The 16,779-nt window shown below is 42.9% G+C and overlaps 2 protein-coding genes across 2 annotated transcripts in view; both read right to left on the bottom strand.

The window, feature by feature from the left end:
* Positions 1-16,779, bottom strand: part of LOC120032827 (mitoferrin-2-like) — a 251,179-nt gene that overhangs the window by 105,392 nt on the left and 129,008 nt on the right. The gene's annotated exons all lie outside the window — the stretch shown is intronic.
* Positions 11,981-15,051, bottom strand: LOC120032828 (homeobox protein Nkx-2.3-like). Its single transcript, XM_038979022.1, has 2 exons — positions 14,374-15,051; positions 11,981-13,394 (listed from the first exon to the last, which is right to left on the bottom strand). Exons 1-2 carry the CDS (start codon positions 14,843-14,845, stop codon positions 12,760-12,762), a joined length of 1,107 nt encoding a protein of 368 aa, XP_038834950.1. The 5' UTR covers positions 14,846-15,051; the 3' UTR covers positions 11,981-12,759.

The raw sequence follows: 16,779 nt of genomic DNA, 5'->3' as shown, positions 1-16,779 counted from the left end.
ATGAAACACACAGACAATGGCTGCAGCCCAAATTGCACCCTATTCCCTATTTAGTACACTACTTTTGACCAGGGCCTATAGGGCTCTAGTCAAAAGTAGTGCACTCTGTAGGGCCATTTGGGACGCAGGATAATAACTCACATCATCATAGCCTTGAGTGGATGGTGTGTAAATAACATCCGTCATAATTAAGTTTGGTAGTATGGCGTGTGTCAGCTGTATCAGCACCCCTATGATATCCAGCTATTGAGATATACAGGTAACTGACTAAATAAAGGAAACATTTGAGTACATGAGAGATAGAAAGTGAATATATGAGTTAATTAAGCAATTAACATCCCATCATGCTTAGGGTCATGTAGAAAACTGCCCAGTTGACCATTATTTTGTCTGCCATGACTAGAAGAGATTTTAGTGATTTGAAAGAGGGTTCTCAAAGAAGCGTAGGTGATTTAAATTAAGTGTGTGTGTGTGTCATTCCCCAGATCTCAACCCAATTCAATACTTATGGGAGATTCTTGAGAGATTCTGAGACAGCATTTTCCACCACCATCAACAAAACACCAAATGATGGTATTTCTGGTGGAAGAACTGTTGCGTCCCGGCAACGTAGGTCCAGACACTTGTAGAATCTATGCCAAGGTGCATTGAAGATGTTCTGATGGCTCATGGTGGCCCCACGCCCTATTAACACACTTCATAATATTGTTTCCTTTATTTTGGCAGTTACTTGTATGTTTTACACGAGAATAATGTCTCCTGGAAATACACAGAGAATGATGAATGTCTAGGCTATCCACTGTCATGCTGGTTCTGAGTTGCACCCAGAGAGACGACAGCCCGAGGTGTACCATGTTACAATAGCGTGTGGGGCCTAGCCTATATCATCCATTGCATTAGGTTAGGATAAAATTACTAGGATATCAGGGTTGGGGTCAAATCCATTTAAATTCCAGGCAATTCGGTAAATACACTGACATTTCAGTTCTGCTCAATGCTCTTTAATATGGAAAATGTGGAATTGGAATTTGTTTCATTTTCTGAATTGAAATGGAATTGGCCCCAACCCTGTTAGATGGCCAACATTGGTGAAGTAGGTCTAATCATAAAGATTTATGATTTAGTCATACTCCTTATTTTTGTGCACTTCCCTTAAGGCGTTTACAGATGGGCCAAGGTCTTTTTAGCTAACATGCCTCTCCTGTCTTTGGCAAATGACAGGATTGGCAAGGAGTGTACAAGTTGAACAGAGACGGCGACCAGGCCTCTCTAGGCCGGAGTCTGAACATAAGCCATAGAACAGACCAGACTTAACAAGCTGCTGGTTAGTCCTGGCTGGAACAGGGCTGAAGCATAATAAAAAGTGTACTAGCTGAACAGAGACGGTGAGCAGGCCTCTCTAGGCCGGAGTCTGAACATAAGCCATAGAACAGACCAGACTTAACAAGCTGCTGGTCAGTCCTGATGGAACAGGGCTGAAGCATAATAAAAAGTGTACTAGCTGAACAGAGACGGTGACCAGGCCTCTCTAGGCCGGAGTCTGAACATAAGCCATAGAACAGACCAGACTTAACAAGCTGCTGGTTAGTCCTGATGGAACAGGGCTGAAGCATAATAAAAAGTGTACTAGCTGAACAGAGACGGTGACCAGGCCTCTCTAGGCCGGAGTCTGAACATAAGCCATAGAACAGACCAGACTTAACAAGCTGCTGGTTAGTCCTGATGGAACAGGGCTGAAGCATAATAAAAAGTGTACTAGCTGAACAGAGACGGTGACCAGGCCTCTCTAGGCCGGAGTCTGAACATAAGCCATAGAACAGACCAGACTTAACAAGCTGCTGGTCAGTCCTGATGGAACAGGGCTGAAGCATAATAAAAAGTGTACTAGCTGAACAGAGACGGCGACCAGGCCTCTCTAGGCCGGAGTCTGAACATAAGCCATAGAACAGACCAGACTTAACAAGCTGCTGGTTAGTCCTGATGGAACAGGGCTGAAGCATAATAAAAAGTCCATCACTCAGATGGTTATCATTCAACGGGTGGTTCTCATTTGAACCAAACACACAGAAATTCTTTACTTCATGACCTTAGGACTATAAGGTTCTGACATTTGAACCAAACACACAGCAATTATTTACTTCATGACCTTAGGACTATAAGGTTCTGACATTTGAACCAAACACACAGCAATTCTTTACTTCATGACCTTAGGACTATAAGGTTCTGACATTTTGGTAAGAAATTAGTTATTCACAGAGTTGCTCTTTAGGTGGTCCTTTACATGTGAGATGTCAGATTGTTTAAAAAAAAATATATTTTGTAGGGTTAAATACAGTGCATTCAGACCCGTTTCCTTTTACCACATTTTGTTAAAATACAGCCTTACTCTAAAGTTGATGAAATAAATGTTTTCCTCATCAAACCACACACAATACCCCATGATGACAAAGAGAAAACAGGCTTTGAGAAATTTGAGAAATGTTTTGAAAATAAAAAACAAATACCTTATTTACATAAGTGTTCAGACCCTTTGCTATACGATTTGAAATTGAGCTCAGGTGCATCCTGTTTCCATTCATCATCTTTGAGATGTTTCTACAACTTGATTGGAGTCCACCTGTGCTAAATTCAATTGATTGGACATGATTTGGAAAGGCCCACACCTGTCTATATAAGGTCCCACAGTTGTCAGTGCATGTCAGAGAAAAAACGAAGCCATGAGGTCGAAGGAATTGTCCGTAAAGTTCCAACACAGGATTGTGTCGAGGCACAGATAAAACAGAGGCCTCCATCATTCTTAAATGGAAGAAGTTTTGAACCACCAAGACTCTTCCTAGAGCTGGCTGCCCGGCCAAACTGAGCAATTGGAGGAGAAGGGCCTTGGTCAGGGAGGTGACCGAGAACCCGATGGTCACTCTGACAGAGCTCCAGAGTTCATCTTTGGAGATGGGAGAACCTTCCAGAAAGACAACCATCTCTGCAGCACTCCACCAATCAGGCCTTTATTATAGTGGCCAGACGGAAGTCACTCCTCAGTAGCCCGCTTGGAGTTTGCCAAAAGGAACCTAAAGGACTCTGACCATGAGAAACAAGATGCTCTGGTCTGATGAAACCAAGATTGAACTCTTTGACCTGAATGCCAAGTGTCACATCTGGAGGATGTTTTTGCTATGCCATTATGGGTTATTGTGTGTAGACTGATGAAGGGGGAAAAAACTATTTAATCAATTTTAGAATAAGGCTGTAATGTAACAAAATGTGGAAAAAGTCAAGGGGTCTCAATACTTTCTGTCTGTGTGTGTGTGTGTGTGTGTGTGTGTGTGTGTGTGTGTGTGTGTGTGTGTGTGTGTGTGTGTGTGTGTGTGTGTGTGTGTGTGTGTGTTATACACTGAACAAAAATATAAACGGAACATGTAAAGTCTTGTTCCTATGTTTCATGAGCTGAAATAAAAGATCCCAGAAATGTTCTATACACACAAAAAGCTTATTTCTCTAATTTTGTGTACAAATTTGTTTACATCCCTGTTAGTGAGCATTTCTCCTTTGCTAAGATAATCCATCCACCTGACAGACGTGGCATATCAAGAAGCTGATTAATCAGTATGATCATTACACAGGTGCACCTTGTGCTGGGGAAAATAAAATGCCACTGTGCAGTTTTGTCACAACTCAATACCACAGATGTCTCAAGTTTTGATGGAACATTCAATTGGCATGCTGACTGCAGGAATGTCCACTAGAACTGTTGCCGGATAATTGTATGTTAATTTCTCTACCATAAGCCGTCTCCAATGTTATTTTAGAGAATTTGGCAGTACGTCTAACCGGCCTCACAACCGCACACCACGTGTATCCACACCAGCAATGGACCTCTTCACCTGAGGGATCGTCTGGGACCAGCCACCCGGACAGCTGATGAAAATGAGTATTTCTGTCTGTGATAAAGACCTTATGTTGGGAAAAACTCATTCTGATTGGCTATGCCTGGCTCCCAAGTGGGTGAGCCTATGGCTGCGCCCCTGCCCAGTCATGTGAAATGCATTAATTAGGGCCTAATGAATTTATTTCAATTGACTGATTTCCTTATATGAACTGTAACACAGTAAAATCTTTGAAATTGTTGCATGTTGCGTTTATAGTTTGGTTCAGTATACTTATTGAGGCATGAAAGAGGAAGACATCACTTTAAAAATACTCATCTCAAAAGCATACATTTTGCAGATAGAACGTTATAGTCCCAAATCCTTGATTATTTATATCGTGGGTTCTGGCCCTCTTTTTAAATTACTTCCATTTTTTTCACCACTTTTTCAGAAGAATGTCCATAACGTAAGCTGTTTATGGTAGAAACAAATACAGGTGCCTTAGAGCAGTGTTTCCAAAACTTGGTCCTGGGGCCCCCCTTGGGTGCATGTTTTGGTCTTTGCCCTACCACTACACAACTGATTCAAAGAACCAACTCATCATCAAGCTTTGATTGTTTGAGTCAGCTGAGTCGTGTTAGGGCATAAACCAAAACGTGCACCCAGGGGGGGGGCCTTCAGGACCGACTTTGAGAAACCCTGCCAATGAGCATGTTTAAGGCCCTTGGGAAAGACGTTGTTTTTGTCTTGTTTTATATTAATGCGAAAACCTCCATGGAAGGGTTATTTCACTAAAATTACAATCTTACCACATTTTATTGATAACTAGCAAGTAGTTTACTGACTTTGGGTGTCAGAGACCAGACTACTACATCAGTTTACTCATCCTGAGCTAAGCTTTAGCATTGTTGCTAGTTCTCCATAGGATTTAGTGTATTTGTCATGTTAGGGAACTATCACCTTAACAAATCTGCGATGAACATTAATTCATGTATTTGATGATGCGGTTAGAAAGAAGGGTATTATCTTTATTTAACCATGAAAAGTCTGTAGCCTACTTCTCTATTGAAATCATCTGTACCTTCTGTGCCAGACAGAACCTCATGGCTGAACCCAGGTTGACATTTCAGAACAATAAGGTTCTATCTGCGATTGCACCCCCCCTAAAAAAAAACTGATTTACAAATGTTTTAGGATTTTGATACTCTGCATTTTAGGTAGCCTACCTTTTAAGGTGGTGCTATTAATGGGTTATGAAAGAATAACAAAACAGTTCTGAGATCTGGGATGTGAAAACTTGTCATGCTCCATATATCAGAACTATGCTTTGCGCACATAGATCCTTGTAGTCCCATGGTTTCAATTTGGCAAGAATAGTTAGTGTCACAAAAAAAGCTTTCAAATAGACGACAACATTTGTATGTTTTATTTTGGGGTGGGTTTAAGTGTCCTGTGTGATTCAGCCAGGCTGGGGTGCTAATCGGTTGCCACGTAACAATAATACAATGTTATTGTTAGCCTCGCGCATGTAAACGATGACAGTTGTGTTGGTCAGCTCTGGACGAATGATTCCCACCGACATTTCCCAGAAACGAGGTCTGTTTTGACCTAGAAAGTAGCATTGGGTGGTTATCGTGTAAGACCTAGATCAGAGAGGGGATAAATATTTAGATGTTTGCGGCTGATGAACGACCTAGCCTCGGCCCGGTTGGAGGTCCGCACCCGCGCCAAAGCCTGGTTCCCAGCACAAGAAACAGTCAAACTTGGATGACAAACTTGGCAAGGAGAAGAAAACGAAAATGTTCAGCTGTTCGGATGTCTGAGACTGTCTGTAAACCATAGTGCCCATATTTAACGGCCTATAGACCTCTACTTTAGTCCGTTGTCTAGCCAGCCCTATATGTTGCGTTATGCCATAGCCGCATACACAACCTACATCCAGTGCTTAATTTGTAAATCATGAGGTACAGGAACAAAAAGTGAGTGCGAGAGGGGGGTGACCTGAGGAGCTCTGAGGTACCGGAACGCATGAGAAACTAATCTCCTTTATAATAATAAAACATTGCATGCATTTCACTACATTTTTATAGTGGCATAGAGCAGTAGTGTAGAGGCATTACAGAAGTTGCACACATGGGGAAAATGTTTAGTGGACTAGGGTCCGGGAAAATGTTTGCCTTTTATAAACGCATTTCATGCAACTGTACGTCCTTTTACATGACTGAATACTTTGGCATAATCTTTTTTAATGCTGCGTTCAAAACAACTTGGAACTCGGAACTGAAAATCTCATACTTACGCCTTCAGTGCATTCAAGACTACTGGGAAATCGAAAAAAAACTAGCACCAACTGGGCAAATTCATTTTGAACGGTCATCCAACTCGGAATTCCAAGTCTGGAAGCTAGAGCTCCGACTTTCCAACCTGAAGATCACTAACGTAATGATTTGACCTCGTTTTTCCCAGTTGTCTTGAAAGCACCATAATAGGCCCTACTGCACAAATGATCGAAATGACAGGCTACTTTGACACTGACAAACTGAGAATTAACGAAGAGGCAACTCGAATAAACTTTTTGATAGCTTTTATTATCATTTTTACATTGCAAAGGGTGAGAGAGAGAAAATGTAATGCCATAAGAGGTACCGGAACGAAACAGTCCAAAACCGAGAAATACCAGAACCTGTTCTGACAGGATCCAGCTCAAATTAAGCACTGCCGACATCCCATATCATCCAATGGTTAACTGCAGTCTTTAACTAACATTTCTTCTCTGCTTGGGGAATGTGATGACAGCAGTTGATTCTTCCTTCCTTCCCTGCCCCTCTTCCTCCTATCCCAGTTAAGATTGCGCGCGCGCTGTTTGGGCACGTCTTGGTGAAAACATGGCTTTGTTATATCGATGTTGACGAAGCGAGGAAGAGAGGTATATTGTGTGGGTGTGCGCGCGTCATTAACAGCTGCTAATGACGACGTACTTCAGTTTGGAAAGTGTGTGTGTGTGTGTGTGTGTGTGTGTGTGTGTGTGTGTGTGTGTGTGTGTGTGTGTGTGTGTGTGTGTAGGTAACCGCACTTACAGGTAAATACAGTAGGTGCGGGCGGTTCTGTTTGTAACTACCTCTAGTGGAGATGTTACTAAAGGCCCCGACGATTACGGTAATCAAACCAACCGCGGTACTGTAAAGCAACAACTGGAGGCGTGTCCTGTGTCTTCAACCCGCATCAGAAAGGGCTGTGCTGCGTCACAAATTACACCCTATTCCCAATATTGTGCACTACTTTTGATGAGAGCCCTAGCTACAATATAGGGAATAGGGTGCCAGGCCCTCCTTAGGGCGTGTTGTTTCACCCGTTCTCTTCAAAACCAAAGGCCAAGGCCCTATCCACTTCTCTTTCACTCTGAAAGACTCTAGTTTCCATACAGTTCTCTTCTGGTCAGAACTGATCTTAATAAGTGGCACCCAATCGGACACCTTTTGTCCAAAGACGGTCCAGTTAAGAGAATTTGGCCCGATTCGAACCTTTCTGGAACCAGTCCCTTTTTTTTTGTAATTATTTGTGTGCCTGTCAACTATTGTTAATTGTAATGTTGTGTAAACTAGATTTCATGCATCTTTTTTGTGTGTCTTTCTTATTTTACGCATGCATATTTGTTTATTCTTAAAGTATTTTCTGACATTTCGACACACACTCACACACACAGCTGTATAGATTTAAAGAACAATAATGACTAATAAGTGTTTAATAGGTCTTAATCTGCCATCTGAGAGGAAAACACACAAACGGCTCCGGATGCGGTTGTGGTTAGGTTTAGTGTAAACAGTTTAGGGTCATGTGTAGAGAGAACCGCATAACCAAACTGTTTGCGTGTGTGTGTCACAATGTCAGAAAATATTTTAAGAATAATAGCATAATTAGAAAAATATATGAATGGCGTAAAATAAAAAATATTCATCCATAAAAATCACATTTAAGCATTGGCTGCTTTAACTCTATGCCTATTGACAAAGCGTGTCAATAGCCTAATTAAAACCAACCTTTTCTGGTATTTTTCGATGGGTGTTGATGTCAAGTCAAAAACACAAACATTTGGGTAATTATTGTTTTATTGTATTGACATAAGGCTAAATTAACCTTCCCATTCCACTCATGGAGAATCGATTAGAATCTTAATTTTCCCATTTGTGTTGTTCTTCCTCGTGGTCACCGCTTCTCTTTATCTAAGTTCCATGTCACTCCAACACAGCAAGCTGCAGCTTGCTCTGGTCCTTTGAATTTGAGAGCCTCACACCACCATTGGGTATTCCAAACTACCAGCTCTCACAGTCTCACGTTAGAATTTGACGTTAATCAAAATGGTTACGGTTTGGGATAGGCTTAAAACAAAATTATCAAAAACAACTTTCTATTGCTGGATTCGAACATGCATTCTTTGGAATCAGAGGCAGACGCTTACACAGCCGCCCGTCATTCCCATCCCAGAATGCCTAGCGAAACCTACTTGAAGGTAACAGCGCTCACTGTTTGCTTTAGTGTTGCGGTTTCAAAGTCATCTCCCGACGCCCTCATACCTGGATGGACGTCAAATACTGGCTTGTGTCACGGGTGTCCTGGCTGATTCTAAAACCGATGCAAATCAGAAACGTAAACTCTGCTGCAGCCAGCGACGAGGCTGCTAGCGTCCTGAGGCGACGCCATGCTGTCTCCAAATCTATTTACATACATCAAGTGGCTGGTCCCGCACTGTGACAGCAGGTATGCTCTATGGCTCTACTCCTGAAGCAGCGGTGGAGTGAGAACGCCAGCTAGACTCTAGTCTAGAACGTTGCTTATCAGTGGGTGACAAGCTCGAGGCCTCCTTTTGTTCACGTCTCAATGAATCCCCATTAGTAGCGCGAGAGCATTAGGGGAGTCCTGATTCGTTTAAATCTGTTTTGGGCCCAACAGGAGATTAGGGAGAGCATGGTTCCGATATAGAGCCCCCGATAGGTTAATACAGTAGTCGAGTCGTTCAAAACCATCAGGGTTTATTTGATTATTTCGATATAAGACAAATATAGCCGAATAGGTACGCGCCTGATCGTCTGGTGATGAGAAGGAGAGGACAGGAGGGTTGAACTGGTTGAGTGTGTGGTTGTGGAGTGAGCATCTCTTGCGACTCTGAGGGATAAGGGAAAGATGAAAACAAATTAAGCAAAGGAGGATGAGAGTTGTCAGAGAGCTTGGGAAAATAATTCTACAACAAGTGGCTATTTGGAGTCAAAATCCTGTCTTCAGCCCAAAAGTTCCCGTTGAATTATTCAGTTGGACTGTTCTTGTGGCCTGTAGCGCATAAACCGTGTATGATTGCTTGTGATTTTACAACTTCTTCTAATAGCCTATTATTGCAACACCGTTATTCAATAGTAACAATATATACTAATAAATGCCTAATAACAATAATACCAATAATTATTATGTATTATTAGTATTATACTATTATTAGAGGGCGGCGCACAATTGGTCCAGCGTCGTCTGGATTTGGCCGGTGTATGGCCGTCATTGTAAATACGGATTTGTTCTTAACTGACTTGCCTAGTTAAATAAAGGTTACATTTAAAAAATAAAAATAAAACTTAGTAGCCTATAGGCCTACGTTTTAAGAATGTATCGATGGCCCATCGCTAGTTCCTGTTTTAACCAAACCTGTCCAATAGGCCCAGCGTTGATCTGAAATCATGCTCAATTTATGTCGAGTATAGGAGCCTCTCCCCTCTCCTCCCTTCAAAATATGTCTCCGGAAGATTATGCTGCATGACAACTCTTCAACTATTCTCGCGCTCTGACGCTTTCCCACGGGGAGCTCACTTAAGCTAGGCCAACAGTGATCCTTCCTTTCCCAGTCCCTGTAACAGTGGAACGTCCCAAATGGAACCCTATTTCCAATATAATGCCCTATGGGTTCTGGTCAAAAGTAGTGCACTATTAAGGAAATATGGTGCAATTTGGAACGCATTGAGTGTGTTCATCTGATGCTTTAGTTTAGCTCTTTAGTAATAAGAGATTCTCCCCCATTGTGCGTCCTAAATGACACCTTATTCCCTATATCGCCTAGTCCATTACTTTTGTCCAAGGCCCATGTAAAATATTGGACTAAATAAGGAATAGGGTGCCATTTGGGAGGTCTCCTCAGAGATTCTCCCCAGACCAGTATTTATGGCGCTCATCGACAGGGCCGTGTGATGACGGCTGCTCCTCGTCTGGATAATGTCTTTGGCCTGAACCGATGCTCGCGTGTCTGTCTAATTTCCACTTCCTCTCTCCTCGCGCTCTGCAGATCTGCCCATGGTGGTATGCGTGAGCCTGGCGGTTTCCCACAGAGCCGGGACAACGGCATTGCCGCCAAAGGCTAGCTCTGTCTGTCATGATTAAAATATGAGAAATTGAACAGTTGTAGGCTAACGTGAACGGGAAAAGTATGCACAAAAATGGTTAAATAGAACGTTTATCCAAAACGTTTGGCTGTTACAAAAGGTCATGAGGACAGGTTTGAGCCGCCCATAAGGAATAGTGAATTCAGATGGTCACATAGTGGGAAAATTAAACATCATATATCATATCTACTCATTGAAGTCCAAGTGGGCTGCTATGTTAATCTTTGAATAAATTAGACTTATCAAGTTTCTTAGATTTATGTATCTTAATCAAAATGTTCAGTGTGTATTGAATGACTGACATTGAGTCTATAGCCTATGGTAGGCTATTTCAAATAGCCTAGGCTATCAACATCTGCTATTTTCGACATGTTGCAAAATTTATATAAGAAAGATCAAATACCTATGGATTATATTTCTATTCTGTAAAAATATTATTTTCTCATTATTTTCTCAATGCCCCATTCCTCATAACCAGGCCGCCATGCTTTTTCTCCTCCTTGAATTCTCTCTGCTCCTTGTCCTCCATTTTCCCGCAGATAGACAGAAATGGTGAAACTTGTAGCAATAATAACCGTTCATTCACACAGCCGCCCCCCGCTGCCTAACCTCCAGCCCTGCTGCCCCGGCTGGGGCTCTCCCTCTCCGCCCCAATCAGAGGCCCTTTCTTCGGGAACAAAAACCTCCCCAAAAGCGAACAAAAGTGAACACTTTTTCCCCCTATCCCAATCACAGTATAGCGCAGCCGGTTAAAATAACGCACTGCCTGTGCCTCAATTTGGAATATTAGGACGTCAATCTCTCAGCTCTTGGGTTCTTTTGTCTTTGCTGAGTGGCCGGGCCAGCCTACCATACACCTTTTGTCCAGGAATCCAATAAGGCCTATTATTCGGCCTCTCCAGCCCCGCTCGAGCTGCTTCTTTCAGGGTATTTTAGGTTGCTAATCGCGTCCTTAAAGCGCCTCAAATGGAGAATAACTTCCTCTTTTCACACAGACTGGCACCCGCACAATTAATTCGAGTGTGCCTGTTGCCTGGCCTTCTCCAACCGCCTTCCGGGCGCGACACATTTCCAAATGGAAAGATTTTATAACAAAGCTGTGGCTAACAACCTGAATCAGACTAGCACTAAAAACGCTATTTTCATGTGTTCGAATAAGTAGGCTACAATTGCAATACGTTTACCTGCTATTGCGGGAATAGGACATTTTGAATGCACATTTTTCATTGAAATATTGTGCACCGGTTTAGTGGAATTGTGTCTAAAGAGAGAGAATGAGTCTTTTCTTGTCTTGATATCCATGTCGTATCTTGCCAAGAGGCCATTCATGCCTCAATGTAGACTATTCATTGTCAGTCGTCTATTCTACTTTAGATGTGGCTTTTTGAAGATGATTGTGATGAAAGTGATTTGCAAAGATTATTCTTATCCAGCATGTTATAACATTATTGCTTATTTCTATCCCCATTTTATATACTCGTAATTAAAGGCACATCGAAAAGCAGGTGATATTTCAATAATATCAGACATCTTGACAAATTAGAACAACTTGTAGATAACGGGAAGTTAGCCTATCCATCTCTCTCGCTCGCTCTCTCTCTCTCACACACACTCACGCACACCCACACGCACACTGGGAGAATTAGGATCCCACCATAGAAAACTCTCAAGAGCCTCACAAAGAATGTAATGGACCGTGGAAAGTTTGCGCAAAGTAGCAAAATATGGAATTTATTCGTTTTCGAAAGCAAGTTATGAGATTTTATCAAATTGTCTTGGTTGTGTTCAGAGCCCAAAATTGGATTACAGCCCATTTAAATTTCTACCATTCCAGGATTTTTTAAATGAGAAAATGGAATAAATCAAATAAATGTCAATGAATTACATAAGCTTGAAAACAATCAAACACTCTCTCTCTCACTTGTCATGTCATCATGGCTAAAGAAACATTAGAAATATGAAACAAATCGTTGAGAATAGTAGATTGGGAAATCCACCTATAGGCCATCACTGTTGAATAATCCGGACATCCTTTTAAGCACATGCTTACAAGTAACTAGACCACCCTTACTCCGTATATCACAATTATCAAACGTCTAGTCTCGTGATTAGGCCTATCCTATATATCCAACGTTAACTCGATAGTTGGTCATTCAAATAAAATGAGACCATTGTTGGTCGTAAATCCATTTCAACCGTTACGCACAGCTTCTTTCTGATGACCGTCACCGAGAGTGGAGTAAACATGTCGAATTTGCACCTTTTCGGTCTTAATCCAACGACAGCCACCCCACCAGGCAGACACGGAGGCCTATAACTACATAAAAACAACACTGTTTCCGAAATACTGCTGAGAAATAACTCCCTTTATTTTAAAAAGGGGAAGAACCCTTTAAAAAACGGCATGAGAGGATTCGATTAATGTCACCGGTGTGGGTGTAAAACAATGCTCTGATTTGATCCGGGGTGTAACCGGAGTGGGGCTACCAGGCCCGGATCCCTTGCAGTGAGCCCTGACATGTCGTGACCGCTGTCCCTTGGTGCGTTTGGGGCTGGGGAGAGGCGCTAAGCCCCCCAATGTTCCCCAAGTTCATGGCCATGAAGGGGTTAGCCGAGGTGGTTGGGGGGAGAGTAGGGATACTGGTGTAAGTACAGCTGTAGTTGCTGTTGTATGCCGGGTTGTTGTACGTGTAGGCCGGGTATCCGTTGTAACTATAGGGGTTCGACCCGTACGGAGCATTGTAGTTCTGAGTCCCGCCCAGACAGGGCTTCCCATCCCGGACCAGGACCGGCACCGCGACTCGTCTTGGCGGGGGAGGGTGGTGGTGTCCCGCCAGCTCCAGGGACTTGTCCTGCCGCTGCCGCTTACACTTGTACCGTCGGTTCTGGAACCAGATTTTGACCTGCGTGGAGGTGAGTTTGAGAGTGCTCGCCAGGTGTTCTCGTTCAGGAGCGGACAGGTACCGCTGCTGCTTGAAGCGCCGCTCTAACTCGAACACCTGGGCTTGGGAGAAGAGGACCCGGGGTTTCCGTCTGGTTCTCTGCTTGGCCGGCCGATCCGAGTCCCCCTGGCCGCTGTCCTCTCCCTCCAACGGCTTGGACACCACGCCACAGCTCTCTGTGGTGTCAAGAGATGAGCATAAACATTTTGTAGGCTACTCTGAAAATAGCAATTTAGTTTTATTAAAGTAGCCTATGAAAATATTTGTGGAAATATATTTCATAATGTATCTTATTTGAATGTGTGTGGCTTACTAATTTCGTTTTACTGACATGGATGTGTAATTATTTTGTCAGTCAGTTGTCCTACCTTCTGAAAACCTTGACAGTAAAACGTCTAATCCAAACTATTCAAAACGTGTATATTTCACGATAAATGAGTTTAGATAAATGAAGTAAAAGAAACAAACGCGCCATATAGTGAGAAATACTGTCTAAAGGTTTGACCATAAATCAAAACCAAAGAAAACTATTTTTCCACAATGTTTACTTTCACTTGGTTGCAGGCTAGGCCTAGTCTGTGTCGTTTATTTTTAAGACGTATTTACATTCATGCTATTCTATTGGTTATAAAGTAGTTATAGTCCAATAACATGTGTGTGTCATAATTTCAACTAGTTTATCAGTCTATGCAGCCCTTAGAATAAAGACAATAGCATAATGAAAACATATTTATACCCGTTGAGATAGTTATTCTCCTGCATACCTAAATTAATGTTTTATTTGTAAAACGTTCAAAAAATCTGATATTTAAAGACGAGATTATTGAATTACTTAACATTCTCCAGACACCATTTGGAATTAAAATGTAGTTTTGTTGAATTATAACAGGCCTCGTTTGTGTCTTTTGAAATTATAACACACTCACAAAACTCCTGCGCCTAACATTTAGCCTAAAACCAAGACACATTTTAAGACACATTTTCACCTTCCGCAATAATTTATTGCGTTATCCTTACATTTTCTAGTTTTATATATACTGTCGATGCAAATGATCATGAGTGTGTATATTGAGAGGCTATATTAGGTATTTTAATCAAAGCGATGCTTTGTGTCCCTTTGTTCATACAGAATAATCATCTTATTATTCAACTCACTGTTTTCCTGATCCTCCAGGTCTACCTCCAGCTTCGGGTCGGTCAGGTGGCCCAGCCCGGGATGGACGAACATCTCCGGGGACAGACTGGCCTCCCCATGCCCGTCCTGGGCCGCCAGAGAACTCAGGTAAGCCATGTTGTCTTCCCCGTCCGAGAACGGAGGGCTGTCGACCGCTGAAGCAAGCATACAGGACGGTGGCGCCTCGAAGTGCTGGGACTGGGTCTGCTGATGCTGGGTCGAGTCCGGGTGTACTAAGTGTTGTTGGGTGTGGGACAGGTGTTGGATCTGTTGCGGGTCCAGATGTCGAGATTGGTGCTGTTGAGATCGCTGCCTCTGCTGCTGCTGCTCTAGCTGTTCGAGTTTCAGAATATCCTTGACTGAGAACGGCGTGGAAGTGAGCGGGCTCGGGAGCATCATGCCATCGAGGTCCTGCTCGCGCGCATCAAGGAAATGGAACCCGCTGAGTAACATATGATACTATATACCCCGTTTTAAATAATACTTGATTTAGAGGCTCGGTAATCGGAGGTGCGCGCGCTAAACGGCTGGATATCCCAACTCATCCCCTGATGAAAAGAAACAAAGGTTTGGTTAAAGGTTTAGTCCTATAAGTGTGGCCTGGTTCTCCATAGGCTATAGACAAACCAGCCGTGCGGTGCGATCTTTTGACAATTGAGTTCCTGTGTGTTTTTGTAACTGGAGATGGGAGCAGGGCGAAGCCCCTTGTCTCTTCCCGTGATGTCACTGGGTCTGGGTCTGGGGCGGGATGTACGTAACAGATAGAAAGGGAAGGTGGTGAGAGGAGCCAGTGCGCGAGCGAGCTAAGTATTTGGACGCGTTGGGAGGGGAGGAGAGCGGAGCTATTGAAGAGGGTGACCCGCCTCCATTGTAACCCCCCCCCCCCCCCCCCCTATATATAATACCCTCCCTACATTGTCTACGCTATAGGCATATAGGTTGCCCATTCATTTACGCATTTATCAGTGTTATTCTTATTCAGGTATTTTGGATGAGTTATTATTAAGATAACTTGATCCGGAATCACATTTGAGAACGATGGAGAGACAAAAAACTCACCAAAACGCATGTGCACGCTCCCTCTTTCCACGAGCGCATGAAATAGCCTACACCCTGACAAAAAATATACATATATTTCAAAATAGGCCATCAACTGGAATTCAAATATGACTTTTACGCATGGCGAAAACTAGGCAATTAGACAGAGCTGATCATGCGCTGTGACAATAAAATACTGAAAATAAAGTAATTGTCCCTTTTTGTGGACTTCATCTATACGGTTCCAAATGTTCCTGTACATATTGTTTTGAAGTACGTCAATGACAAGTTATGGATGTGCTGCCGTGCGTAATCCCCTTATATGTCTTGGGGACGTGAGTGAGAAATCTGTGCATGCTATCGAGCAAAAGCACGAGGAGAAAACGCCAAGCTATATGCCTGTCACTTCGTGAAGGTCAAGTGTCCGGCCTCTGCTAGGCCAACATATTCCATACAGCCATACCGGTTTCCCGGACACAGAGATATTGGACTCAAACACTTTCTATAGAGAATCTCCATTGAACATGCGTTTTAGTCTAGGGCTTAATCTTTGTGCGGGGAACCAGACCAGGACCAGGTCTGTACGGTTTTATAGGTCTATGTAGCTTGTAGAAATGAAATGTGGTTCTACGCTGAGTGTACAAAACATTAGGAACACAAGCTCTTTTCATGACAGACTGGCCAGTTGAACGCTATGATCCCTTATTGATGTCAGCTCTTAAATCCACTTCAATCAGAGTAGATGTTTACGTTTTAGTCATTTAGCTGACACTCATATCCAGAGTGACTTACAGTGTTGAGTGGATACATTTTTGATTATTTTCTTCTACTGGTCCACGTAGGAATCGAACTCACAACCTTGGCGTTGTAAACGCTTTGCTCTATCAACTGAGCAACACGGGACCAGACAGATGAAAGGGGAGAAGACCCGTTAAAGAAGGACTTTTAATGTTTGAGACAATTGAAATATGGATTGTGTGTGTGTGCCATTCAGTGGGCAAGACAAAATATTTAAGTACCTTTGGACGGGGTAGGGTAGTAGGTGTGAGTGTTTCAAGAACTGCAACGCTGCTGGGTGTTTCACGCTCAAACGTTTCCCGTGTGTATAAAGAATGGTTCACCACCCAAAGGAGATCCAGCCGACGTGACGCAACTGTGCATTGGAGTCAACATGGGCCAGCATCCCTATGGAACTCTTTCGACACCATGTAGAGTCCATGTCCTGATGAACTGAGGCTGTTCTGAGGGCAAAAGGGGATGCAACTCAATATTAGGAAGATGTTCCTAATGTTTTGTGCACTCAGTGTATATGCTCCACAATACACCAATGATGACATGAAGCGAAAAGG

Source organism: Salvelinus namaycush, chromosome 39 (assembly GCF_016432855.1).
Source record: "Salvelinus namaycush isolate Seneca chromosome 39, SaNama_1.0, whole genome shotgun sequence".
In the NCBI taxonomy this organism is placed as follows: Eukaryota; Metazoa; Chordata; class Actinopteri; order Salmoniformes; family Salmonidae; genus Salvelinus; species Salvelinus namaycush.
The sequence above is the reverse complement of the archived record's forward strand: the minus strand, read 5'-3'. Positions and strand labels throughout refer to the sequence as shown.

Coding starts and splice junctions, on each gene's coding strand:
- LOC120032828 (XM_038979022.1), bottom strand. CDS start 14,845: ATGTTACTCAGCGGGTTCCATTTCCTTGATGCGCGCGAGCAGGACCTC. Junction 13,395..14,373: donor CCTGGAGGATCAGGAAAACA/GTGAGTTGAATA, acceptor TTGACACCACAG/AGAGCTGTGGCGTGGTGTCC.